Genomic DNA, 26719 nt, shown 5'->3' on the forward strand with positions numbered 1-26719 from the left:
GGGGTGACCTGTGAGGCATGCTGGCGCCGAAGAAGTCGCCTTGTATTTCTTGTCGAGCCTGGGTCCTATTACTGGGAGTGAAGCTGGTGTTTGCATCAGTAATTTCCCTTGCTTCCATATAAAGTCAATGATGGGAATTGACTTGGTTGTCTTTTTAGTTGGTTCCTTGAAGTCGTACAGGAAGCACTCGGTTTCCTGAGATTCCATAGCCATATGGAATCGTTTGGCTGCACGCTCTACAAGGTTATGGAATTCACCGATGTCTGCGGATGGTGATTCTGAGGACTGTGGTTCCGGGGAGGCCGGAGAAGGAGCGATATAGTCTTGATCAACATCTGGGTCAGACTCGTCTTCATGGACCTCGCCCTCTTCCTGGTCTCTTTCTTCGTCATCAGACGAGTGAATTTCTTGCACTGGCTCTTGTTCCCTACTAAGCACCAGTGGTGGCGGCTTGTGTCGGGTCAATGGAGTGGGTGCGTGTACAGCCGTAGGTGTAGGCGTAGTGGGTTTCTCCGGAAACCGCTGTTTATAGTCCTGTATTAAAAATTGCAGGTCTGATACTATGGCCGCTGGTAGGCACACCATCGGCGTAACCTCTGTGCGGACTTGAGTGTGGACTGTATGTACCATATCTTCCACTTCCTCCATTTCCTAATCAGTGCTTTGGCACTTGACCACAAGGTCTGATGGGCTTGTTGCTTGTGTGTACATCTCTTCCTCCGACTCCTCACCTTGAAGCAGGCAGGTTGGAGGCAGCTTTTGCACCCTACTAGGTGACGTCAGGTCTGGCGTAATTGGTTTCCTCGAGCTTTTAATGCCCATATGGACGGTCTGTGGCGGCAAGGTATCCATGGCTTGAGAGAGTAACACAGACTCTTTCCATTTCCCTGTTGGCGGTGCCATATGTGGCGCTGATGACGACGATGAATTTCCAGGGGTCGTCGACGACTTCGTCGACGGCGTCTTCGTCAGCATTACCTTCGTCGACGGTAATTTTCCCGTCGTCGACGGTGCCCCCGTCGACGGTGCTCCTGTCGACGGAATTCTCGTCGACGTGTTCTTCGTCGACGGGATGATCGTCGTCGACGGCGCAATCGCCAGCGACTTTGACTTCGTCGTCGACGATAAGATCATCGTCGTCGATGGTGTAAATGGAATCGTCGACGACACTGGCATACTCGCCGTCGATGAAGGCGTCGTCTTCGTCATCGAGGAGGAGGCCGACGATGCTGTCGTCGTCGACACTGTCGTCGTCGACGTTGAAGCAGTTTTCCGCGCTGAAGAGCTAAACAACGCTGTCGTCCTCGAGGTCAGCGGTAGCTTCCTGGAGACAGGAAGATCCTTGTCAGACACTGAGGTTTTGCCCTCTGAGGACTTCTTGAGAGTCTTCTTAGGAGGGGTGTCTGAGTGGCTAGGGGAAGTAACCCTTGGCCTCTTCAAGGAAAATTGTGAAGCACCAGATACACTCTCACCGTCTTCTGACACCAGGTCGTCTGTCCTCTTCTTCAGCCTGTCCAGCCAAAGCAGCAGGCGTCCTTCTCTGTCTTTCAGGGTCTTATTTGAGAAGGTCCTACATATTTTACAGTCCTTGGGTAGATGGTGAGGGTAGAGGCAATATAAGCAGGTTTCGTGCTTGTCCTCTACATGGAGCCTTTTCTTTCCACACGAGGAACAGGCTCTAAAGAGACCCTTTTTCTGTGAATCAGCCATGAAGTACTAAGTTTGTTAAATTCGTTTTTTGAAGAAAATCCTGAGGAGAACTCAGGTGGAGACTCCCTAGCACAACGTGCGGTAGAAAATCTGAGAGACTGAGGCTCCTGACAGGAAGGTTCTAGAAGGAGGTAGTAGCTGATTGGTTGGCTTCTTTACTTTGGTCCTTTTTACAAAAGGACATAGATAGGCCACTAAGGTGGGACCCTTGGGCCTACTCTAGTTTGGTCCTTTTTACAAAAGGACGTGGATAGGCTACTAAGGTGGGATCCTTAGGCCTATTCTTTTCTATGTATGTCTATAGGACATTACTTTTTTATATACCGGAGGGTCCCGTCTCGACGACGGGGAATGATTCAGGCATGTGAATCTATGAAAGACACCCAAACACTGGATAAGTCAGAGATATCAACTATAATAATATTTACAGTCTGGTATTCTTTGTAATCGTCTAGGGAGCATTCTGTTTAGTCGCACATAACTAGGTAGATCACATTTTAAGGAGAGAAAAGTAGACACAAAAATAGCAGTACATGCTCACACTCATGTGAACATATTCACTTCTCTTTTCGAATATATGTATATATATATATATATATATATATATATATATATCTATACACACTCTATGGCATGACATTTAAGGACCCCCCCCCTACTTTGTTCCAAGGGCTGGGTTGAGCCCCCTTGGGTCTTAGACTCTGTGAATGTTAATTTGCCCTTCAATAAATCCTCCTGCTGTGCTGCAGTGAATAAGACCAGGCAGTACAGCAGGAGACCCTTATCAATAAGCTCTGTCCCAGGTGTAATGGGAGGGATAGTGTAACATGAGCGTGCACAACACTATTAAAGTGTGGGTGCTCACCGACCTCTCTTTAAAAACCGGAACATGGAGTTATTTTTGCAAAATGTGTCGACACCGGGACAGTCCATGAAAAACTGAGACTATCCAGGCCAATTCTGGACGTCTGGTCATCTTACACATAACGGATTTCTCTTTCCTCTCATCTTTTGGATTTTAGCTTTGCTTATGCGCAAATACTAGCGCTTGGTGCCTTAGTCACTTAACTACATAGGTAATGCTTAGGTCAGGTCTGGATTGGTAAACTTTGCCTTTCATTTAGTGTAAATACCACGTTAGATTGAGCAACTAGCTCAAACACGTATAGTCTATATAAAGTACTGGATAAAGACTTGGTATAAAAAGCGCTTTTATAATAATTAACTAATCCACCAGCCCGTGGAATCGAGGTGTTTTGTTTGTATTCTTTTATAAGCAGTCATATTATAGCCAGTTCCCTTCCCTCATTGAAACCCATCAGAAAAATGCATCACACCAGTGAGTGATCTAGGAAATGCGAGCAGCCCGGTGGCAGTGGGCTTGCTGGCAGGAACTGGATGGTTGCTCTCTCGTTTTAAACTAGCGCATTTTGTCACACTGATTGCGAGCGGTGACACGCTTCTGTTAATGCTGGAATTGAATGTTTTTAATTGTGCACTAACCTGCCCTGAAAATCAACAGGTTATTAACCTTTACCTTGGATCCTAGGGGCTGTGCGTGGCTGTCTGTGAGCTGATTGACATCGCGGGCTTACAGCGGCCGCGGCCGCCATCTTGACTTGGGCTGGATCGCCTAACCCCACCCACGCCACTCCCCCCACGCTACTCCTCCATTTAAACGGCCCACATGTGTCAGCGCAGCGGACGAGCGCAGCGGGCGCGACGTAGGCGCGCCGGAGTCACGCCAGAGTCGAGCCCGTCTGCGCCCGTCCGCGGCAGGCCGGGGCATGGGGCACCTCATTATGTCCCCTTGCTCACATATTCTTCATTCCATCGCTGCTCATACTGGAATCCCAGCTCGATTGGACCCACTGTCACGGACCTCCTGACCCATCTTGGTCTACTTTCCTTCCCCTCCCGCACTCCACCCGCTATTATATCACGGCTGATCTCCTCGCCCACCATCCTCCCGCCTATTCCCTCCCCCCCCCTGTCCTCCATACTCCGGTATTTAACACCGCAGCCACGCTTCTGAACACCAGGTCGGTGGTCAATCATCAGTACGAGCTATTCGATTACATCGATACATATGAACCGGATCTCCTGTTTTTAACGGAGACCTGGTTCAAGGCCGACTCCCTGCCTAACGTTCTAGCTGCACTGCCCCCCTCATACTCTGCCATTCGAGCGGACCGACCGGAGGGCAGAAGAGGCGGCGGAGTGGCCCTGATAGCTCGCACTGACCTTCATTTCCAGATCCTTCCCTTCCCTCCCATTCCTGAAGTGGACTACTTGGTAACTCGGTCGAGCTCCCATCAAGCTCCTCTGACCTCTGTTCTTATTTATCGTCCCCCTCACTCCACCCCTTCTTTTGTTTCCAGCCTCTAAGATCTCCTGGCCACACTGGTAATAAATAACTCCTCAGTGTTAGTCCTAGGTGACCTTAACTTCTGGCCGAACGACCCTGTTGAAAGCTCCCTCTCTAAGGAGTTCACCGACCTCATGACTAGCCTCAACTTTACATCCCACATGCACAGCCCCACTCACACTCAGGGCCACACGTTGGATCAGGTTTGGACCCTGAATATCCCCACCTCACCTCCCCTCATTTCCCCTTGCTCCTGGTCTGACCACTCTTTAATTTCATTCTCCCTTGCCCTAGCCCCAGAGACTAAGCCCCCGCTCCTCAAGAACACCTGGGTTAGGAAATGGGGCAAAGCCGACATGCCATCTTTCTGCTCGTCTCTGGCCAAATCCAGCCCTGACCTTTCCGGCCTTGCAGCTCCTGCTCAGCTGGCTACCATTAATAATTGGCTGACCCAAGCGGGCGATGAATTCGCCCCTCTGAGGCGAATCACGGTTAAGCGAGCTCACGCTGCTAACCGCTGGTTCACCTTAGACCTTAAGGAGAAGAAACTTGCCGCACGCAGAGCCGAGCGAGCATGGAGAAGAGCGTATTGCCCTGTTTTAAAAGCCACTTATCTATCTGTTCTCAAGATATACAAACAGGGCATTCTTCACGCCAAAACTGAATTCTACTCTAATAGGATACTGGCAGCGGAGTCCCAATCAAAAGAAATTTTTGCCACTGTGCACGAACTGGCCTCATCTGATAGAACTACGGCTATGATTCCCCCCTCCCAATTTCTCTGCGAGTCGCTCAACGATTTCTTCGTTGATAAGGTCGCAAAGATCAAAACCAACATCTCTCCTCCATCCTCCACATTCATCAATCCCTCCCCTCCTCCCACCATCCCTAAATTAACTACCATTCCCCTTCTGACTAAAGCCACATTCCTCCCCCTGCTTCAAAGGGTGAAGTCGGGCTCCCCCCTGGACTTTGCCCCTGCTTATATCCTTAGAGAAATCTTCCTAGCTTGTCCTACCCCGCCCCTCACACTTCTCAACGATTCACTTAGCAATGGGGTTGTCCCTACCCCCCACAAATCCGCGGTCATCATCCCTATCTTAAAAAAGGCCGGCGCCGACCCATCATCCCCTTCGAACTATCGTCCCATCTCTTTCTTGCCTTACTTGGGTAAGGTTTTAGAAACCCATGTGACCAGCACCCTGAGCACCCACGTGGAGATAAATCATTGCCTCTCCCCCTGCCAGGCGGGCTTTCGGCCCTCCACTCTACGGAGAAGGTGGTGATCTCAGTGATGGACGGGCTACGTGAAGGCATCGACACCAACCTCCCGCAAGCCCTCATTCTCTTAGATCTGTCCGCCGCTTTTGACACGGTGGACCACTCCATCCTCCTCACCCGTGTCAGGGCGGCGGGCATAGAGGGCTTAGCCTTCGCGTGGCTCGAATCCTTCCTGAGCGAGAGGGCTCAGGCGGTCCATCTTGCCGGTTTCACTGCCGCTTCCCGCAAGGTAGTGTGTGGTGTCCCCCAGGGCTCTTCACTTTCCCCTCTTTTGTTTAATTTATACATCTACCCCCTCATTTTTATGTTGCAGCAGCTCGTGGTCACGGTGTTTGATTACGCCGATGACCTCCAGCTAATCTTTAACCTTTCCTATTCTTCCTCATCCGCCCTGAATGTCCAAACTGTCATGTTGTTCATTCAGGACTGGATGAACTGCAACCACCTCAAACTCAATCCGGACAAGACGGAGCTGGTCTTGACCGGAGGTGGTTGCAGCCCCTGGTCTCCGTCCCACTGGCCCCCTTCACTTGGTGTTCCCCCACTCCCTGTTCCCAAGGTCAAAACTCTTGGTATCCTCCTTAACTCCCAACTTTCTGTTCACTCTCAGGTTAGCTCTGTTGTGTCCTCTTGTTTTTTTCCCCTCAGGACAATCAGGAAGATCTCCCGCTTCTTTTCCCTCCCGGCTCTAAAAATCATTGTGATGGCAATGGTGCTCTCACGCCTTGATTATGGCAACATAATCTATAATGGCGCGCCGGCCTATGCTATTCACCGTCTGCAACTAGTGCAGAACCAGGCTGCTCGCCTGATTCATGGCCTGCCTAAATTTTATCGTGCCACCCCTCTACTGCAGGCACTACACTGGTTGCCTGTGAAAGAGAGAGCCTTATTCAAACTTGGCTGCCTCACCTTTCAGGCCAAAATGGGCACCGCTCCGGAGTTCATATGCTCTGCCATCAAGCCTTACATGCCGGGTAGAGAACTCCGCTCCACCCACATGGCACTCCTGACCACTCCACGATTCAAAAAGAAGAAGGCTGGTGGAACAAAATTTTCTGTCCTCGCCCCAGCTTTCTGGAACTCTCTCCCTGTGGGACTTCGCACCTCACCTTCCTACATAGAGTTCCGAAAAAGTCTTAAAACCTTGCTTTTCTCCCGAGCTTTCGCTGCCTAATTTCTCCTTGCCACTGTTGTTGTTCGTAATCTGAAAAGCGCCATGAAACCGCTTGGTAAAAGCGCGCTTAATAAATATTTTTAAATTCAAATTCAAATTCTAACGTTATAATGTGCATTCAACAGTGCACGAGTAAATAACTACTATATCTTCAGTAGGCAATTAAAATAAAACTAAAAATGTGCTCCTTTTTAAAATCTCGAGTGGTTGCCGTGGGGGAATCTAACAAGCCAAGAAGCAGAGTTAGAGGACCACACACTGCCATTCTATAATTATGCATCTATGAGGGAAGACTTTTGGTGTTATGAGAGGTTTAGAGGGGAGTTCCAAACGTGGTAAAAGTAGCTGCACATATGTACGAGGGAAGTGAAGAGGAGTATGAGGACTACAGTCACATCCTGCGTCTACTTACGAATTTGTGGCAAAGTAAACAACACCCGGGGAAAGAATACCGAGAGCAGGGTGATAATTGCCAACTCAGATAGGACACACCAAGAGCCGCGTGGTCAGTGGCTCTGTATGTGTGTGTGGCTCTGTGTGTGTGGCTCTGTGTGTGTGTTTGTGGGGCTCTGTGTGTATGTGTGGCTCTGTGTGTGTGTGTGGCTCTGTGTGTGTGGCTCTGTGTGTGTGTGTGGCTCTGTGTGTGTGGGTGGCTGTGTGTGTGTGGCTTTGTGTGTGTGTGTTTGTGTGGCTGTGTGTGTGTGTGGGTGTGTGTGGCTCTGTGTGTGTGCAAATGTAATAGGTCTCTCATTTGCGAGAGATTAAGCTGTTGGCATTGTAAATGACAATGCCATTTATTTCTCTTTTCAAAACCAATACATAAATAAAAAGTTTGTCATTTACAATGCCAATAGCTCTAACTTTTGCAAAGGCGAGACCATTGCATTGTAAATGCTTGTTTATAGATCTCTTCAGCTGCAGCACTTTATCTGAAGTCTGATGGAAGATTTGAGTTGATTTAAGTTAACCTCAGCCTGGTCCTTATAAGGAAAGTCCCATTCAAGAGAAACATTGGGCTGGTCTACAAGTTAATATATCTGTCTTCTCAGGATCATTTGGATGATCTGTTCCAGCTGAGGGTAAATAAGTGGGGCGATCTGCTCAATACAGAACTAACAGTTGCTGACCTCCGACCAACCAATGTGTTCTCACTCAGCTTTGGAAGTGTCACTATTAAAGTACATAATCTCAAACGTGTCAACGACTGGTACTATACCCCACACTGTCTCTTCATCATGAAGCTATGGCTGGAGGGATGTGGTTTCTGCTATGGGGTTGTGGGAGCTTATGTGGTTCATGTCTTTGCATCTTGCTCTATTTTGCGTTTGCATTGGGAATTTGTTTTCATTAAGTTGTATGGCTTCTCTAACCTTGGGGTCATAGCTCAATCAAAGTGATTATGCTGGGACATTCACCAGTTATTCCTCCCTACCTATCTGGCTTATATTTTTTTCCCATCTCGCTGGCTGGACTAGTTTTGTCACGTTTCTGGATTTCTAGTGAGCCTCCCAATCCATGGATCTAGTCGTGTGAAGTCTTGAGTACGTTGAAGATTGTGCTAATTGAGAACAATCCTCGGAGGAGTAAGCTGGGCCGGATTTGGGCACCTGTTCAGGGCTGGTTGGCTGATGCGGCTGCCTCAGAGGACTTGTGTGCCTACTTCTTCTTTTAATTCTTCCTCCACAGCGCCCTCCTCCACCCATGCAGTTATTTGTCTCCTTATGACCAATGCTGTTGGTTTAGCTTTGCAGCACATTTTGCTCTTACATTATTTGCTGGATAAGTAATTTTTGTGTCCCCTTGCTTTTGGCATTTTTAGCTTTCTTTGCTATTTCAAAATTAATAAGGAAAGGATCAAAAATTAAAAAAGTGGTAAAGTGCACGGAGCCCTAAAAACAGCAAAAGATAGAGCCATTTCTCACAATTCTGCACTGCTGCCTTCGAAGCCCTGGTCAGAGTAACAATAACCTGAAGATATGTGCTCTCTTGGGTGGAACCAAGCCTTAAGTGACAACTTCAGTCAGTCCTGGGTTTACAGCCTACAGTGCGTTTTATACTGGGACTTGTTGGGCCACACCTGTAACGTGAAATATAAGCTACAGGTCCCACAGTTACTAAAAATGTATGAGCTTAAAAGGACACATGTGCAATCAATGGCAGCCCTTGACAGGTACAAAATATTTTCAGTACGCATGTGCATGTTCTTTACTTGTTGTCCAAATCTCATTTTGTGTTCTCTTTAAAGTTTTTTTCTTTTCTATATAGTAAGAAAAAGCTGCGCTACATTTACTATGCAACAGCACAAAGGTGCAGAATTATTTTTCAACACACGCTATTCTTAATAATGCTTTACACTATGACTTCCAAAAGAAGACAAGATCTTATAGTCCACTATCAGTTTAGAATTTCTGTGACTGTGGAAGTTGTAACAATCTAACAGGTTTTATAGACAAAAAAAAAAGGGAAGTGGCCAACAGGAATTCCGTACGCGAAGAGCATAATGGTAAAAGGTTGCGCTAGGCCCATCCAGAGTATCAATACTGTTTCATGTATATAGCTTTTATGACATGTACTGTCAAATAAAGCTTATGATGAGATGATGAGTATCAATATATTGTCCCATCATTACTCCCAAGCCTTATGCAGTCACCTGATTAATCAGAGTTATCATTTTGCCTGTACTGTTCTAACATATCTATAGTTTGCTTGTTTCATTTATTCTCTTAATTTTAGGTTTATTTTCAATGTCCTTCTCTCTCCCTAACCCTCACCAGAGCTGAGGTGATCTCTAGTGCTAGTAATACTCTTTTAGATTATTGTACCAGACCAGCTAATCAATTCGTGATTAAGACCACTAGTGGGAGACAGGGTACTCAGCTAAGGAAACGAATTACTTTCATCTACGTCAAGGGTACAGATGGCACAAGTAACAAATTCCTAAAGTTACTCATAAATTGTGGTAACTGCTTTAACCCAGTGCTTCGTGACGATTGTGAACCTCAATGTGGCTTTGCATCATGGATTGGGCTATTCAGAGGCCTGTATTTAAGAAAAGGACAAATATTCTTCTTTCCAGTTATCGCCTCTTTGCCCTGACAGACCCCAATGAAAAACACAACTTTGCAGACTTGCTAGCATGGGCTACAAACACCACAACTTACAATCGGTTTCAGAGAGGGAGGGTTGCTGGCCTCAGTTTTAGATCTTTCAAGATGATGACAGACAAGACAGGAGAGAAGAAAACGGCACCCTTACTTTATAAATTGCTTAACTTCTCCTACTTCCATTCGATAAGGTGGAGGAAAGGTCACTAAGGAAAAGATAGCACCCCAAGGGACAAAATACCACTGCTGAACTCTTATCAAGTCCACGAATAGAGATATTTGGGTTAGAGTAAAATATGAATTTAAGTTCCAATAAAAGAACAGATCTAAATACCGATCCTATCCTTCCAGTATGGTAAGATGAACCTTTCCAGAAGCAACTTCCAGAATTCGAAGTTAAGCATGAGCAACCAACCTTCTCATTGTGACACTGGAACCGCCTATGCTACACTTCATTGCGATACCTAAAACTGGATCTTATTGAAAGACACAACTATATGAAAATGAAGGTGCCCCACAAAATGGTTTATGAATTGAAAACTTGCCTTGGGGAAAAAAACGAAATAACTTTTAAAATGAAACACGTGATCGCTCAATGAACTATTTTACATTGATTATGTTTTGCAATTTGGATTATTTTGATAGAATATTATGCATTTGTAATTTGGACACTTGCTAACGAACTCAAAGTTTCTTTGGTTTATTTTGTTTAAAAAAAAAAAAAATTCTCAAGTGCAATAAGAAGTCTTTTGCAGGAAATAAAAGCTATCCCTTGTGTTTTTTTGTAAACTCCTCTTAATAAAGTTAATGTACATCATAGTGGAGATGTGGACTCCCTAACTGGATGCAGCAGTAATAGCGGTCTTTTCCTACTTTCGCCCCACTTGCATTCCACATAAACCTGTAGCTTTATCAAGCTGCTTAGAGGTCACTCAGTAGATCACCCTGAGATCCCAGTGAAAAACAAGTATACACGCAATGTTTTTCGAAACCTACGAAGTGGCAATGCTTGTTATTATGTTCACAGACAAAGCCTTTTGTATTTACGCATAATTATTTTCTTAACGCTTCACACAGCTAGTACATCAGAAGTCAAAAATAATCAAGCCTACTAAGCAAAGTGCTCTTACAATTTGAGCTCTCCGGTAGAAAAGGCACTGGTGATCCATTTCAGGTCCTGAGGTTTGAATGAAATCAGCACGAGGTGCACCCCGGGTTGAAGGTTCACAGCGCTCTCTGGATACATGAAGTGATGAGTCGTTTTGCCTCCTACGTCCTCTTCGAAACCATCAGTTGTGGCTTTATTCATCCTAGAACAGAACAATGTGACGTTATTCAAGTGCTGCCCAGCAAATTACTTCACACATTTTGTCTAATATTACAGTCGGAACTTAGTTTGTCTGCTACTGAGATGCAATGATGAACCAGATCATCGCTGAGTAGTTTCACTGTGCAGTTCCTGTAGAATTTCAGGCATCCATAAAGGGCGCGGATGTACTATTTTCCTGCTTAACTATCACAAACTTTAGGGGAGAGGAAGAAAAGAAAAAAATGGAAGTTTTGGTTATCAGAACACACCTTCACTTATCACACTACAGGTGACTTTGACGCCAGTCTCTGCAATCGAAACCATGCTTTTCAGACAATGCCACACACTCCTATTCTGCCCACCCCAGCTACTTGTATTCCATCCTTAATTCTAGCATGTTAGGGAATACAGAAATACATTACTTACTGCTCATTCTCATTAAACTGAGTTCTGAATCTCTAAAAATATTTGCAACAAATTGGGAATGAGTAGAACGTGTGACAAAGACAACAGAATTGCCCGGGCCAGCAGATGGGAAGGACATGATTAGCACTTCTCACCCCAACCCTGCAAGAAGCCAAATGGTCAGTTGACCTCAAGGAAGATTAATGAAATAGAGCAGGACAAACTAAACCAAATTAGATCAGATCAAACACCATAATCTGAAGAGAGAAGCAGAGGGAGGAAGTGAAGACAATTGCAGCAGAAACTGTATGCATACTCCTAAAACACAGGGTGGCCCTTTTCGTGGAGCATGTGTCTGTTGTTATTTGATGGTGGTGGGGCTTCTGCTGCTGAAAACACATGAAAGTCCATGTGAAGAGAATCTGTACCTACTGTGGCAAAAAGTAGAGCAGCTGTTTGAGTAAAGGCTAAATTGCAATGACTTAATTATATATGCTCACTGCACTCAGCCTGCATGTTGACCCACATGCTAATCCTGTAGCGTGACGTTCCTCAGGCATTCGTCTGTCTGCACCCTGTCCTAGGTGTTTCATTTCCACAATCCAGGAGACAATTGCTGGGTAGTCAACCTTGAGCCCTAGGCGATGCAAAACTAACATGGCAGTGCTTTGTAGCTACTCAGCTTGGCCAGACCAAAATCAGTGGCAGCTGAGTTGCAGAATTGGGCAAAGAGATTAATTTTACATGGGCTAAACACAACCTTACTGTACCAGAAATAAGAGTGTCTGACCGTGGGGCTGCATGGGAACGGGGGATGAAAAGCATCATAATGCAACTGCAGCACAAAATGTCATATGTTACAGAATGTCATAAGTAATAGTTAAGAAATGTAACTCTCGTTGCTTGTCTCCTCTTCCCCCCTTGTTTCTATCCCCTTTCTCATCCTGTCTCTTTCTCTTCTTCTCTAACTACAGTCAGGTGGGGTTAGCTAAACATACGGGACATACACGTCTCAACATATCGAAGTATAAAATGTGCTTAAAACAACTCTGCTAACCCTGTAGCAGAACAGCTAAGATGTTCATGTAAAAATGTAATAAAATATGTGAAATCAAAAGATTCCCATCAAGACTTTTAACCGAAAAGACTAACAGCAAGGCTGAGGTCTCCTCCAGTAGCAGAGCACTGTTAATTAAGTAATTTAACAGAATGTGCTTCAGGCAAGGGCAGATCAGTGTGTGGTCTGAGGCAAACAGCTAGAGGGCAAAGTTATATTGCACAATTAGGAAGCACAATGTCGGCCTAATTGCCTTGTATTCAGTCTTGCATGTAGAACACGTAATTTGATAATAGCTACATTTTGGCCAGGACTTTCACTCTTGAGCCAACTGATTCTCACAATCTCAAGAAATGCCACAATCAACAAAGAGGAACAGAAACGTATTTGAAGTTGAGAGAAAACAACTTTTTGTGCAAGACTGCAACAATCAAACAACTGTTTCCTTTAACTGTCTACGAGAAAAAAGTTCAAATTAAGCGACAGTTAGTATAACCTAATCAACTCAAATGCAAGGGCAACACCAATCTATCAGTGGAGGACTAATGAAGCAAGGCTTTATTTTATTTGACAGTGTGAGTAACACAACAAAAGGGGAAGAAACACAATACATTTCGAGAAAATAATTTATATTTATTTAATGCGATTTTATATAGCGCAAACATTACCCGAAGGTGTCAGAGCGCTTTACATAAGAACCAGTTGCGATACATAAGGACTTAGGATTAAATGAGTTACATAAAAGATACAAACAGAAAAAAAATAAGAAAAAAAACTTGCAAATGTACAAGTGGTAAAGTCACACAAGTTGTAGAGTCACACAAGGACGAGATACAAACAGAAAAGATTGCAAATGTACAAGTTGTAAAGTCACTCAAGGAAGAGATACAAATGGATATACTCTATGAATCACATAGGAATGGTAGAGAATACAGGACTACTACATATACTAGTGGTTAGAGTTATCTCTATATACATATATATACAAATAGTAGATTTTCTCAGGTCAAGACCCAAAAAAACAGGAAAGCGGGGTTCCATTAAGTGGGGTCGGAGGGGGGACGTAGTCACAGCACCAAGGGAGGGTCGGAGGGATACAAGAGTATGGAGAAAAGGCAAATCAGAGGATCGTCAAGGGGGAAACGAGGGAAAAGGACGAGGGAACGGACGAGGGAACGGACAAGATGGCGGGTCAGGGTCCTGAGAAAAGTGGCTAGGAACAGCAGCAACAACATTACCCGAAGGTGTCAGAGCACTTTACAAAAGAACCAGTTGTGTTACATGAGGACTTTGGATTACATGAGTTACAAAAGAGATACAAACAGAAAAAAAATGCAAATGTGCAAGTTATAAAGTCACTCAAGGAAGAGATATAAAAAGAGAAAAATTGCAAATGTACAAGTTGCAAAGTCACTCAAGGAAGAGGTATAAACTCTAAAAACACATAGGAATGGTAATAAGTACGAAGGTCTACTACATATACTAGTGGTTAGGGTTCTATATATACAAGTAGTAAATTCACTATTACATAGGAACATAAAAAACATTACACAATTTCATCCCACAAGATAGGTGGGGTAAAGAGCAGGGCAGCGGGGGAAAGTAAGAGGGTCGGAATGAGGAGCGGAGCAGGAGGAACAGGTAAGGGTGAAAAAAGAAACTTAAAGGGAAACCAAAAATCGGGGTTAATATCAGCACAACCGGTTGGTACCCGCAAACAAAAAGACCAAAGTCGGGTTCAGATTTTGCAATAAAATAATTTTGGACAAGGAAGGGGTTAGAGGGGGGGTGGGGAGGGGGGCACAAGGCACAGTCCAGGGTCATGCATGGTCCAGTAAGTCCATTTACGCCAGAAAGACCGTCAAGATGACTGCAATTGTTGGTATTGTTTTTCTATGTGCTGCAATCTTTCAATAAAAAGATTTAATACTAAAAAAGCGACTAGAGGGTCCGGGAGAACCAAGAGGTGTGGGCCAAAGGAAGGGCATTTACCTCCTAAACCCCCGTTCTCCCTTACGTCCAATTTTAAAATCATGGAGCAGGTTGCTGCTTCCACAATAGGGGTGGGAAGTAAGGCCGTGGAGATGCTACCCCACGTTGAACCGCCGCCTTTGGAGAATGGCTTTTCTCTACTAGCAGAAAATCAAGATGACACTCAAGCTGATACACAAGTTACCCAGGAAGATATAATGGGTAGTGGGGCTGTGGGCAACAGTCCTAGCCTGATACAGGATAATGGTGGGAGTCCTGGGTCAGATAATCACCCCCTAGAGGGGTCTTCCCTAGGAAATCAGGTAGAGAATCTACTCCTTACCTTGAGAAGTGGTATTCTGATTAAATTTGAGATTTCCGTACATAATCAAAAGGGCATCCAAGAGAAATGTGGGATACTCAAAGAGAAAATAGATGGAATCGCCCAACGTAACTCAGTTTTGGAAGGAGAGGTCAAGTCTCTGTCAGTTGCTTTGGCCGAGAATACCAGTGATATTGTAGGTCTTAAAACGCAAAATAAATAGTTGCAAGAGGATCTGGGGAGGCTGGAACTACATGCTAGGCGCAATAATGTAAGACTTCTCAATATTCTGGAAAATTCTGAAAATAAAGACATCAAAGCTTTTATTTGTAAGCTTTTGGGGGAGGACCTGCTACAGGATAGGCCTGATATTGATTGGGATAGAGAAATTCAAAGGGTGCATAGAGACCCATTCAGGCTAAACCCAGCGAGGAAGAAACCAAGGAAAATTTTGATAAACTTCCTTTCTTACTCGGTTAAGGAGTTAGTGCTGGGACGTGCAATGAAGGAACTCTCTTTGAAGTTTGGAGACATTAACTATCAAATATGATTGGATGTCAGTAAGAGAACAGCGCAGAGGCAATGGGAGCTGAGCACAAAAATGAATAATCTACGCAGTAAAGGGGCCCAAGTACAGATGAAGTTCCTTGCAATGCTGAGGATAATGTGGCGGAACAAAGTGCACAATATCAGAGACCCAGAAGAAGTGGACTCTTTGTTGGCGCAGATGGAAGGGTCAGAATAGTGGAGTAGAGGATACATCTACATATTGATTTACTTTTTTTTAACTCTTACTCACGCCTTTCTCCCTTCAGTATTAGTTATTTTCTTGGTACTCTGGATTCCCTCCCCAAGCTCGGGGGGTCGAGAAAGGTGATTATCTCGCCTAGGGATAGGAATGGGGGTTCCCCAAGGTGGGTGGGTGGTGGGGTGCACTGGGTGGTGGGAGCATAGGGGAAAAATAGAAAAAATTGTCCTTGTTCTGTCATATGCCCATATGATCTTAGTTATGGCGGGCCTTTTGACCCTTTTTAGGGGGGTAGCCGACTTTGAGGAAAGGTCAAGGTGGGTCTACAGGAGTTGGGGGACTAGACTTAAAGATGAGTAAATTAAATCTGGTCTATTGTATATCATGAAATGTGAATGGTCTGAGGTCTAGGAAGAAGTTGGCCAGGGATTCTGAATTCCTTAGGAATAGCGAGGCTAGCATTATCTTGCTCCAGGAAACTCACTTGGAACGGGAGGAGTGTAGGTCCTCTTTTATAAAATTGGGTTGGGTTCAGGAAGCAGTCTGTTCGGACCAGAGAGGCAACTCAAGAGGTGTGGCGGTCATTATTTGAAACAATTCAGGCATAAAGTTAGAAAGATATGAATCTGAGTCCTCTGGCAGATCGTTGGTTGCCAACTTGATGATACAGGGTATGCCTGTAGTCTGTGCCAATTACTATGGTCCGCATGAGGATGCTCCTGATGCTTTAATTAAGCTTGAATTATGCCTCTTACAGGCTACCGCCCTGATAATAATTGGAGGAGATTTTAAATTAGTGCAAAATAATGACCTGGATAGAACTTCCAAAGTTAAATATGTTAGTCCCCCTAAAACATTGGCAGTGCCGAAGACTATGATCCAGGAGCTTAATCTGATAGATATTTGGTGGAGTAAGATGGGGAGACCAAGGATTTTACTTTTTACAGCAAAAAATATGGCCATCACTCCCACATCGACTATTTCCTGGTAGATCAGGAGTTATTAGCATTGGTTGAGGAGGTTAAACATTTGCCTGCTATTCTTTCTGACCATTCGGCAGTCCTCCTGTCCCTTAGGCACCACTACAAACGTCTTAATAAAAGGTGGACCCTAGATATGACTGTACTGTTACACAAAGGGGGTGGTTTTAGGTATAAGAGAGGAGGCCTCGGTCTTTTTCCAAGCTAATTTGGGTTCGGCTACAACTCAAGTTATCTGGGACGCCTTCAAAGCTTTCTTAAGGGCAATAGATAGTTCCATGGGAACGAGGCAGGCAATGAAACGGGAAGAGGAGGAACAAATTAAAAAGATCAAGGGTAAGGAGCGTGACCTCCAAAATGCATCATTGGAAGGTTCTAGTAGAGTTTCCCTTCTTGGCAAAGAGTTAAAACATCTCCAGGCGGAATATCAAGGGCAACTCGATAAAAAGTTATTAGACAGGTGGAAGATCAGTAAGTTGCAGCATTTCTCATATGGAGAGAGGAGTGGGTCACTTCTTGTTTGGAAAGAAAAAACAAATAAATCTAGAAACCTAATCCGAAACCCAAGGGTTGCTGAAACAGGAGCTTTACTAGAGACCAATTCAGATATAGGTACAGAGGCCCGTAGGTACATGAGTAGGTTATATAAGGATGATATTTCGCCAGGGAGGGCAAACATAGAGGCTTGGTTGGGAAAGATTGAACTTCTGAGTGTAAACGATGACCAAAGGAGGTTTCTAAAGGCTGAGATAACTGAGGATGAGGTCCAACTACAGATCAATAAAATGGCAGGCGGGAAGGCGGCTGGCCCTGATGGCCTCCCGGTTGAGATTTACTCCAAGCTTCTCGATATCATTGTACCAGTACTGAAAGATCTATTTAACGCTATACTTATGGACGGCGAAAAAGCCCCGCTCTCTTGGGCTGTGGCCACGGTAACGTTAATCTTGAAACCAAATAAAGATCCTCTGGCGGTGGACTCGTAGGCCAATATCAGTTTTGAATTCTGATTATAAAGTTTTCTCGGGGATATTGGCCTCTAGGGTCTCCCAGGTCATCAAATGGGTTATCCATCAGGACCAAAGAGGTTTTATTTGCGGGAGGCAGATCAATGAGCTTAATTTTTGGATGCTCTGGGTTGTGGACATGGCAGAAGCTCAGAATTTACCTGTAACAGCAGTAGCCGTAGACGCCGCAAAGGCGATCGACCAAGTCCATTGGCCCTACCTGTGGGATGCTTTAAAGATCTTTGGGTTCCCGCAGAATATGGTAAGGGCTGTTCAAAATGTTTTTATAACACAAAAAAAACATGGGACTATACTCGCACGAAGACAGATAAATAAATGCCGGACTGGGGTCTCACAAAATCTCCACAGGGGAGAAATCCTATTTAGGATGAATGCCCTCACCCACCATAGGTGGCATGCTTCATCATATGGGTTTTCCCCTCCCAGAGGGAAATCCTGGTCCCACTGAGGGCTACAACTATCTGAGGCAAGAGCTCTGGGATGTTTTTAGGATAGTGCTACACTGTTAAGGATGCTAAAATCCCATATGTGAATTTTCTGGTGTAATGAGGGAGCCGCGCAACTGAGTAGAGAAGTAAATTAAAGAAGTAAGATTAAAACTACCTAGTGGGGGCAAAAAGGAACCTTTATTCACTTGCTCTCACTGGTAGGGTTAAAATGCAGAGCAATAAGCAGTATGGTTATAAACTGCTATGTTTCAAAAAACGGTCGACATGTTTCAGCCTAAGTGATCTAAATAAGTATTCAGGCTTTCTTCAGGACCAGAAAGAAAATAAAGCTGCAGCTAATTCAAAGAAAAGATCATACGAAACCAGTAATCCTATGTTTTGTTGTTGAGTATTACTGGAACTATCTATAAAAGTGAGACAAAAGGGAACAAATGTGCCAAGTCAAACAAACATCAATCTGCCATTCTGAATCTGATACATGTTCCTTTTTAAAGGATTAAGTATATATCCTTTCAAAACCATAGGGGTACTCGTGTATTTATGTAGATTCACTTACCCAACAGTATTGGATAAGTAGCCACACCTCAACCTGGCAACAGCTCAGGGAAGGGGGCCCGCTCTGTAAAAAAAACAAGATGGTGTGTCATACGTTTTTGTGTTATAATGGTATTTGAAAAGGGGATATTTTCCATGCAGGTCTCTAAACTTTCTCCCTTGAACCCTCTCCTCCTGTTTTTTGTGTTATTTGTCCAAAATGTTTACCATCTGCCTAGAGCCAGGGTTTTAGTCAGTGGGGAGCTATCAGACTGATTTAATATTACACGTGGAACCAGGCATGGGTGCCCCTTGTCTCCGCTTTTATTTAATCTTTATATAGAGTCGTTTGCCTCATTGATAAGAGCTGATTCTACTATTTTGCCGTTTAAATTTGCGGGGCTGGTGGCAAAGCTGGCGTTGTACGTGGATGATCTTATACTCTATACTATTATTCCAGAGGTAGCTATTCCAAACTTAATGGCTAAGGCGGAATCTTTTGGGAAGATATTGGGCTATAAGATAAATACAGGGAAGACCGAAATGATGAAGTGGAACCAGCCTAGGCAAAGTCCGGGGGCTAAGACCAAAATGCGTTAACTGGGCATAATAATAATGCAGAAGTTGGATGATGTCTCTAGAGTTAACTGGAAGAAAGTAAGTCAAGAGATTGGGAAGCTCTTGGTAAGGTGGGCAAATTTACCTTTAATCATATATGGTAGGGTTAACCTGATTAAAATGATCGTCCTCCCTGAGATCACTTTCCTTTTTAATTTCATACCCTTACCCTTTAAGTTTTCACTTACACTGCTATTTTAAAGTAGAAGCCTTTCACTCAGGAATTGCCAGATCTTCAGAAGGAGTTCTGCTGTTTCTGTCTTCAGGCTGGTGAAGACCTATATGGAATGGTTCTGTTGTATTCAAGAGTTATCATCTCTCTCTCTACATCTAAGTTGCACTTATTACTGGGTTTCTTATCAACGTGTCCCATAAAATCGATTGAATTATCACCAAACAGGTTTTAGCTTTAAGATAGATGTGGCATTCTCACTGCTGAAGTAATTTTAAAAGTAATGTTAACCTAAGGGTAATGTTCCTAAACTTCATCTTAGTAAGTCCCTGCTGCAAACTAGAGGATGAATTCCATGAGGACCTTTGCTTGTACTATTTGACCTGCTCCAGTAATTAGCATTTTTACAAATATTTCTACATTTTGCAATACCTAATATTTTCTTATTTGACAATCTAATTTCAAAATATTCATAAGTACCTACTCTGCATGTTCCCATCATCCTCAGAATGGCCTATATTGACATTTTAGTATCTAAGAATGGCAGAAAGTTCTACAAATTCTGTAATTAATGTTCATGAGTAAACACTTCTAAATATTTGTATTCTTATATTGAATTCTGAATATTTGATAGAATGTTAGAATATTTTTTCAGGTAACGTGCAGTTACCTTAGGCCTCCTATAATACTTAAAGTCTGGCTGTACGTCCTAGGTAACAGTTAGACACTCAGCACCCTGACAAAAGGGAGAGACCAATTATGAGATAAAAGCCATTTTGACTTTGCCTCTAATCATTTTGAAATGAAATTCCTCCAGCATCTAATAACTTCACAAACGACCCAGGATATGGAGCACTGTTTGTTCATTTTTGAGGTCTGAAGCACTGCAGTTTATTAAAAATGTCAATACTAAACTAGGCGAGGCCACTTTGGGGAAACACCAGCTGATCCACACTGACTAGTCCTTTCCTTGTTTCTCAGCACAAGTTCTGTCACATCGAACTTCCCACTTTGGAACCTGACAAGGATGGGGTTTACAGTGAGAAACCTACATTTAAAAGCTAAAATAGATGCCTGAAGCATGGTTTGTAACCAGAAATATAAGTATAAAACCCAAATCAAAATAACTGCCCCCACTCACTATCCACTTAGGAAAACCTCAGAGACCAGCTGGGCAAACGCCCTCAACACCTCCAACCCTGCTACCGCCACCTACCTCAAACAGGGAGTGAAAAACTTCAACGCCTGAGTCACCAATTGTGCGGACAGCATCATCCCCATCAAGAGGAACATCAAGAGAAAATCCTCCAAGAACTCAGAACAGCAAAACGGGACAAGAAACAGTTGGAGAGGAGATGACGCACCAGCAATGACACCTCTGAAAGGGCAGCCTTCAAGACCTCTCTCAACCTCTACCATCCCCTGCTGTGGGCAACAAAGAAGACAGCCCTTGCCACACAACTCGAAACCAGCGCCAAACCCACCAAGGAACTTTTCAACATCGTTAATGAATTCTCCAACCCATCTGCCAGCGAAAACAACATTGCCTACTCCTTCCACAACAAGATTGCAACTATATACAGAAACTTTGAACCCCAACCCACACCTAAGGACTTTCTCTATAGATATGCCACCAGCGTAACAGACACGAAAAACACACTGAGCACTTGGAGCATACTCTCTACCAGGATACTTCCCCCACCATGAAATCTATCCACTCTGGAGCTCCCACAGCCCATGCCCACACCACATCTTCAACCTCGGAAACCAAATGATCTGCAAAGAACTCACCACCCTACTCAATACCTCTATAACCATCGCAACATCTCCCGAAGCATGGAAACAGGTTGAAGTCAGACCCCAACTCAAAAAACCCTACAACGACTTCAGCAAACTCAAAAACGACCGGCCAGTCTCCCTCCTACCATTCCCAGTGAAGGTACTGGAAAAGATCATCAACAATCAACTAATGACACACCTGGAGCAGAACCAGCTACTTGACACCTCCCAATCCAGCTTCCGCAGCAATCACAGTCCCAAAACCGCCCTGGTCACAGCCACAGATGACATCTGAATCCTCCTTGACCGAGAAGAAACAGCAGCTTTGATCCTCCTCGACCTCTCGACAGCCGTTGACACAGTATCCCACCATACGGTGATCAAAAGAATCCAACATATCAACATCGGAGAGGATGCGCTCAGATGGATCACCTCCTTTCTCACCGGAAGAACCCAGAGCATCCACCTCCCACCTCTGAACCCAAAGAGATAATCTGCCGTGTCCCCCAGGGCTCATCCCTCAGCCCCACGCTCTTCAACGCATATATGACCCTGCTAGCAAACATCTTCAGATCCCACGGTCTCAACATAATTTACTACGCAGATGACACCCAACTCATCCTCTCTCACCAAAGACCCCACCACCACCATAACCAACTTCCACAGATGCATGACAAACATTACCGACTGGATGAAAAACAAATGCATGCAGCTGAACACAGACAAGACAGAACACTGATCTTTGGCAACAGCAGCAACACATGGAAGGACTCCTGGTGGCTATCAGACCTAGGACCCGCACCCACTACCTCTGACCACATAAGAAACTTCATCTCCTCCGCCTGCTTCCTCACTCTGTGCATGCTACGAAAAATCTTAAAGTGACTACCCCTACACACGAGACGCGCCATGACACAAGCCCTCATCACCAGCCGACTGGACTATGGCAATGCCCTTTAAGTAGTAATCAACGCACAGAGACTTCAGACCACACAGAAAGCCGTCGCCAGACTCATTCTCTGCATGCCCTGAAGAACCCACATCACACCCCACCTCAGGCAACTCCACTGATTCCCTGTACAGAAGAGATGCCAATTCAAGCAGCTGACCCATGCACACAAGGCTCTAGACAACCAAGGACCTGCATATATTAACCACCTGAATGAACTTCCACCAAGCAGAGTAGACTACGCTCCATCTCCTTTTCACTTGTCCATATTCCCCGCATCTACCTAAACAGAAGGGGAGGACTCTCCTTCTTCCACATATAGGAAAGACCTGAAACATCCTCCCCACACACTTCCAGACCATCACCTAACTTCCGAAAATCCGAATGGCCCACAAGACCTGGCTGTTCGAATAAGCCTCCGGGACCTGCAAGCACTTGGATACCCTACTGGGTGATTAGCTGCACTTTATTAATCCTGATTGATTGACTGACTTATAATTTTAGGGTGAGTGCAGCATTTTTAATGTACGTTCTCAGGTAGCCAAGTCACACCAGAGAATGTACCAGCTATGACCGACTGGATGATCAACTCAATCTAGAATTCCCTTTGGCCATCTCTGTGTAATGCGAAACTGTCACTCATGTGTGACATCTGGCCACATGAAACACATTTCCCAAAATAGAAATACGTATATCATTTTGATGTATTTGTTAAATTAAATGTTTAGCACGATGTGCGGCAAATTAATACATCCACCCTGCAGGTTTTCTCTGAAAGGTTTGAGAATAATTAAGATTCTCTGATTGGTACACATTTGTGTGGTATATAATATACACTCTGAATGAGGAACTGGCACAATTAAGTGTGTATTAGTTGCCTTGTCTAACCTCTCTTAGCACCCACAGTAATGCAGCTGCAGTTTCACAGATTTTAAGGTGCCATGAGTGAAGTTCTTTGGCATAATTCCAGGGAACTACATTTCAGGGAAAGATGGGGCTGCAGTACAGAGGATTCCAGGACGGAAACACTGGCTCGAAGTGTCTGCATTCAATGGACTGTGACCTGCAGGGTTGGACTGAGGCACATCTATACTGTTTTTGAGTTACCAGAAACCCAAAGAGCCTCTAAATTACCATGGACAGCCAAAGCTTTATGAGGCTCAATCTATTAGAATAGCAGACAGAGCGTAAGGAAAAACAGGCTCAGCTGTGTGGAGTGAAATAGCATAATAGTATGGAACAGGGTAGAGGTGATCATACAAAGTACTATTTTTCAGCCTATAGCCTCACGCAGGAGAGTTCTATGCAACATTTTAGCTGAATACAGAAATGTTGAGACGTTCCCCTAATGTGAGGATGACATGAAACTTTAAAAAAGAACAGTTAAAATCACTAAGATAATTAATTTCACAATGAATTGCATACATTTTGATTAACAGAAAACTTCAATATGCACTACACGGAAACAAACATAAGTATGATGGTTAGTCAGTGATGCATACACTGCTGTTGAGGGCCACTAGTTGACAAAGTGGGTGGTTCCTGCTGTGGTTGCTTTCTAAAAAATAAGTTTGACTCCAGCACTAAACATTTTACAAATTTAGAATGGGGGCCTAAGCAAAGACTCAATTGGTATCCACTATCGGGGACTGCAATAATCTCACCCACAAGACTGTAGTCCATTGTGTTCTCTTTTACCCACTGTAAATAGGCTTCTTCTATGTTTTTCTGAAACTGATTTTTTTTATTATGAATAGGTAAGAAATTTGGTTACCGGTTGAGGACAGTGAAGCCCTACTCAAGCAACTACCACAATCCTTGTCAGGTTGAGGCACAAGTAAATTAAACTGGCTTGGCACACAGAGCATTCAGGCTTAAGTTAGAGGCAATGTGGAAAGTATTTAAGCAGCACTTCAAAAAAGTGGAAACGCAACACAAGAAAAATCTCACACCAACTTAGAAAAATTGAGCTAAATTTAATGAATGAATCAAGACCAAAACGCCATAAATCCAGTCAGTAGAACTGGAGATATGCAACTTGAAAGATTTAAGTGAAAATATCGCCAAAAAGTCCAAAACACTTCTTGTGACTATCTGGTTTTGCAAGACCAGTAAAAACTCACAAGCTCATTCCAACCGCGATGGAATGTGGTTTGGATTTAGGGGTCAGGTTAGTTCTGCTGAAAAGTTACTTTCTCAGTCCAGCACTAAGAGTCCAGTTTCAGTGGAGGGGGGCAGGAGGAGCAGGGAAAATGCTGCAGAATGTCGTCCTTGTAGAGTGAAGAGCATGCCTGGCATCACGGTTGGCCCTCGCAAACAGTTGTCATCGGCAATGGTCAGGCCGAAGCTTCGCAGTGGTACTCCCCGCAAATGGTTGATGCTGTAGCGCAATTTGGCGGTCGACAGGACTTCGCCTTGGCGGGCAGTGTGAGCCACAAGATTTTGTTGCTATTGGGCTCATCTGCTTTTGTAAAGAGCCCAAAAACTTCAATTCGGCTCTAAGGAAGCAACACCAAAAGTTCGGGACCTGAGGGGCACTACGTGGGGGTCAGGGGCTTACTCCAGCTGTATCTTGATGGTTCAGGTGGCTGGGTACCTGTTATGCCCCTGTGGTTCTGAACAGGAGGCCAGGAGACTAGCCACTGGAGTCATTCTGGGAGTCCTTAATTCAGGTGCAGAACCAATCCCTCTGACTCAGGAAGGAGGTTCAATACTTATACCAGGTGCCTCCTTTGAAGTGGAAGAGGCTACTAGAAATTTCGCTTTGAAGTGCACAGGTTTCTAGCCTCTCCTGTCCTGCCTCCACATTAACTATAGAGGGTATTGTAGTGTAGTTCCTATATTCCCAATAGGCTCTGCGTATTGGAATAATATATCCTATAGATTTGACGTAGGACTGAGGTCGCTTAGGTCTCTATCGAATATATTAAACTTAATAGTGAGTGACAGCTAGCTCAGAGGTCACTAGAAACTTTCTCGAATAAACAAGAAGGGATTCGTTTCTGACAACCGCATAAACATGACAACTTTGTTTACCAAGAATAAGAAGTATCTCTAGAGTCGCGGAAACAATAGATAGATATTTTACTCAGTCAATCGTGCATGCTTCGTTTCATCAGAGGTGCAGAGAAATAGAGAGACAGGCCTTTTCAATAAAAAGGTTTATTCAACAGTCTTCTTTCTCATGCAAAAGAAATGAACCGCTACAATCGTAATGCAGGCTGCAAAGTATAATGCGTGCAACAAGAATAGTATTATGAAATAATACTGTCAAAGCATTGTATGGTTTCTAAACCATATATAAATACATACATACATAAATAACAATGGCTAAAAGTACTCAATTGGTGCTTTTAAAATACGTCAACCCCAAGGTACCTAACCTAAGTCTAGTACGAGGGAAGAAGTAAGTGTGGTGTAGTATAGGTTTAGTTTATTTGCCAAGAATCTATCCAAGATTTCTCTTGGGGGGGGGGGGGGGGGGGGGGGCGTGGCCAGCAACATGGCCGAGTGAGTCGCACGGTGCTGCAGCTCCGATGAGCCGAACCTATCCGTCGTTCTTTTACCCATCCAGCTGCCCGAAAAGTCCGCAAGAGTTGTGGAGGGAAGGTCGCAGACATTGGTGGCTGCCTTGGATGTCTCCCGGAGGTCAGGGAGAGGCTGAAAATTGCCGAAAAAGTTTCAGAGCCCAGAGCTGGAGCCGAATCCAAGATGGTGGCGCCCGACGCGGAGTGTGAGCGGAGCCGGAGACCGAGCCCGGCGATCGTCCCGGGAGACCGGGGGAGGAGTACCGCGGTATCCGAGGGCTGCACAACAGCAGGTGAGCCCCGGGAGGCCTGGCCAAGCCATCGGTCAGGGAGCGCGACCCTGTGAGGACACAGAGGCAGAGACCCACGCCCTGCACGGCGGTCCCCGGATTGGAGGGTGCGGCGGCTCCGGGACACCACTAGCAGCGACGGGGACGTGGACAGGCTTCTTCTCCCCCCCCCCCCAACCGCCCAGAGCTGAAGCGGCGCACCGAGGGGCTGACAGAGGCCAGGTGTGCTACACGGCGTGCCCGCCACTCTCCCCCTCCCCCCCATTTAACACCTGCAGAGTGGGAGAGGTGGCGCTGAAGACGGACCAAGACCCGCGGCCGAGAAACGGCTGAGGGCGGGCGGTGCTTGGTCCTAGCAACATCCTGGGCATTTTGGGAGACGATTCTGAGACCGATTGAGAGTGGAGGGGGTCCCTCATCGCCCCCCCTCCCTGTCTCCCGCCGACTGGTGGTCCCGGCGCAGCTACAAAGGAAGGGACGGCCCTTGATCGAGGGAACGCTCTGAGACTGGCGTCGGGCCCGGGGGAAGGCTGAGGCAATCACACTTGGAGGCCGAGTGAGGAGAACACCTGATACCACTAGATCCGGGACAGGGGAACCAACCCACCCACGCAGCCCAATCACCATACGTCGGTGCACACGACCTCCGGCTGGATATACCGCTCATAGTGACCCAGTAGCGAAGGAGATCCCACCGACCCCCTGGGAAGAGTGCGGAGGTGTGGAAGACTTGGGACCCACGCCTGCCGCACACAGCTATTGAAATCTGATTCACTACCACCAGACAGGGCCGGCAGAGAAGCGACGAGGTGGAGGGCAGGAGAGAACGCCGGAACGCTACGAGGCACGCAGATATTATCCCCCCCCCGCCCGAGGGACCAGTCCAACATGGGAAAGAAGGAGGCGGCCCTCAAGGTCTCGAAACAAGGCCCTATCGATAA

The 26719-nt window shown here is 45.2% G+C and overlaps 1 protein-coding gene across 2 annotated transcripts in view; it reads right to left on the minus strand.

The window, feature by feature from the left end:
• The window catches only part of LOC144768497 (CMP-N-acetylneuraminate-beta-galactosamide-alpha-2,3-sialyltransferase 2-like), a 496260-nt gene that overhangs the window by 131614 nt on the left and 337927 nt on the right, over window positions 1–26719 (minus strand). For both annotated transcript variants that reach the window (XM_078652207.1, XM_078652208.1), the window contains exon 4: window positions 10771–10950. In XM_078652207.1, coding sequence (XP_078508333.1) covers window positions 10771–10950 — 180 coding nt within the window. The remainder of the gene's footprint in view (window positions 1–10770; window positions 10951–26719) is intronic.

The sequence above is a fragment of the Lissotriton helveticus genome, chromosome 7, assembly GCF_964261635.1.
Source record: "Lissotriton helveticus chromosome 7, aLisHel1.1, whole genome shotgun sequence".
Lineage (NCBI taxonomy): Eukaryota > Metazoa > Chordata > Amphibia > Caudata > Salamandridae > Lissotriton > Lissotriton helveticus.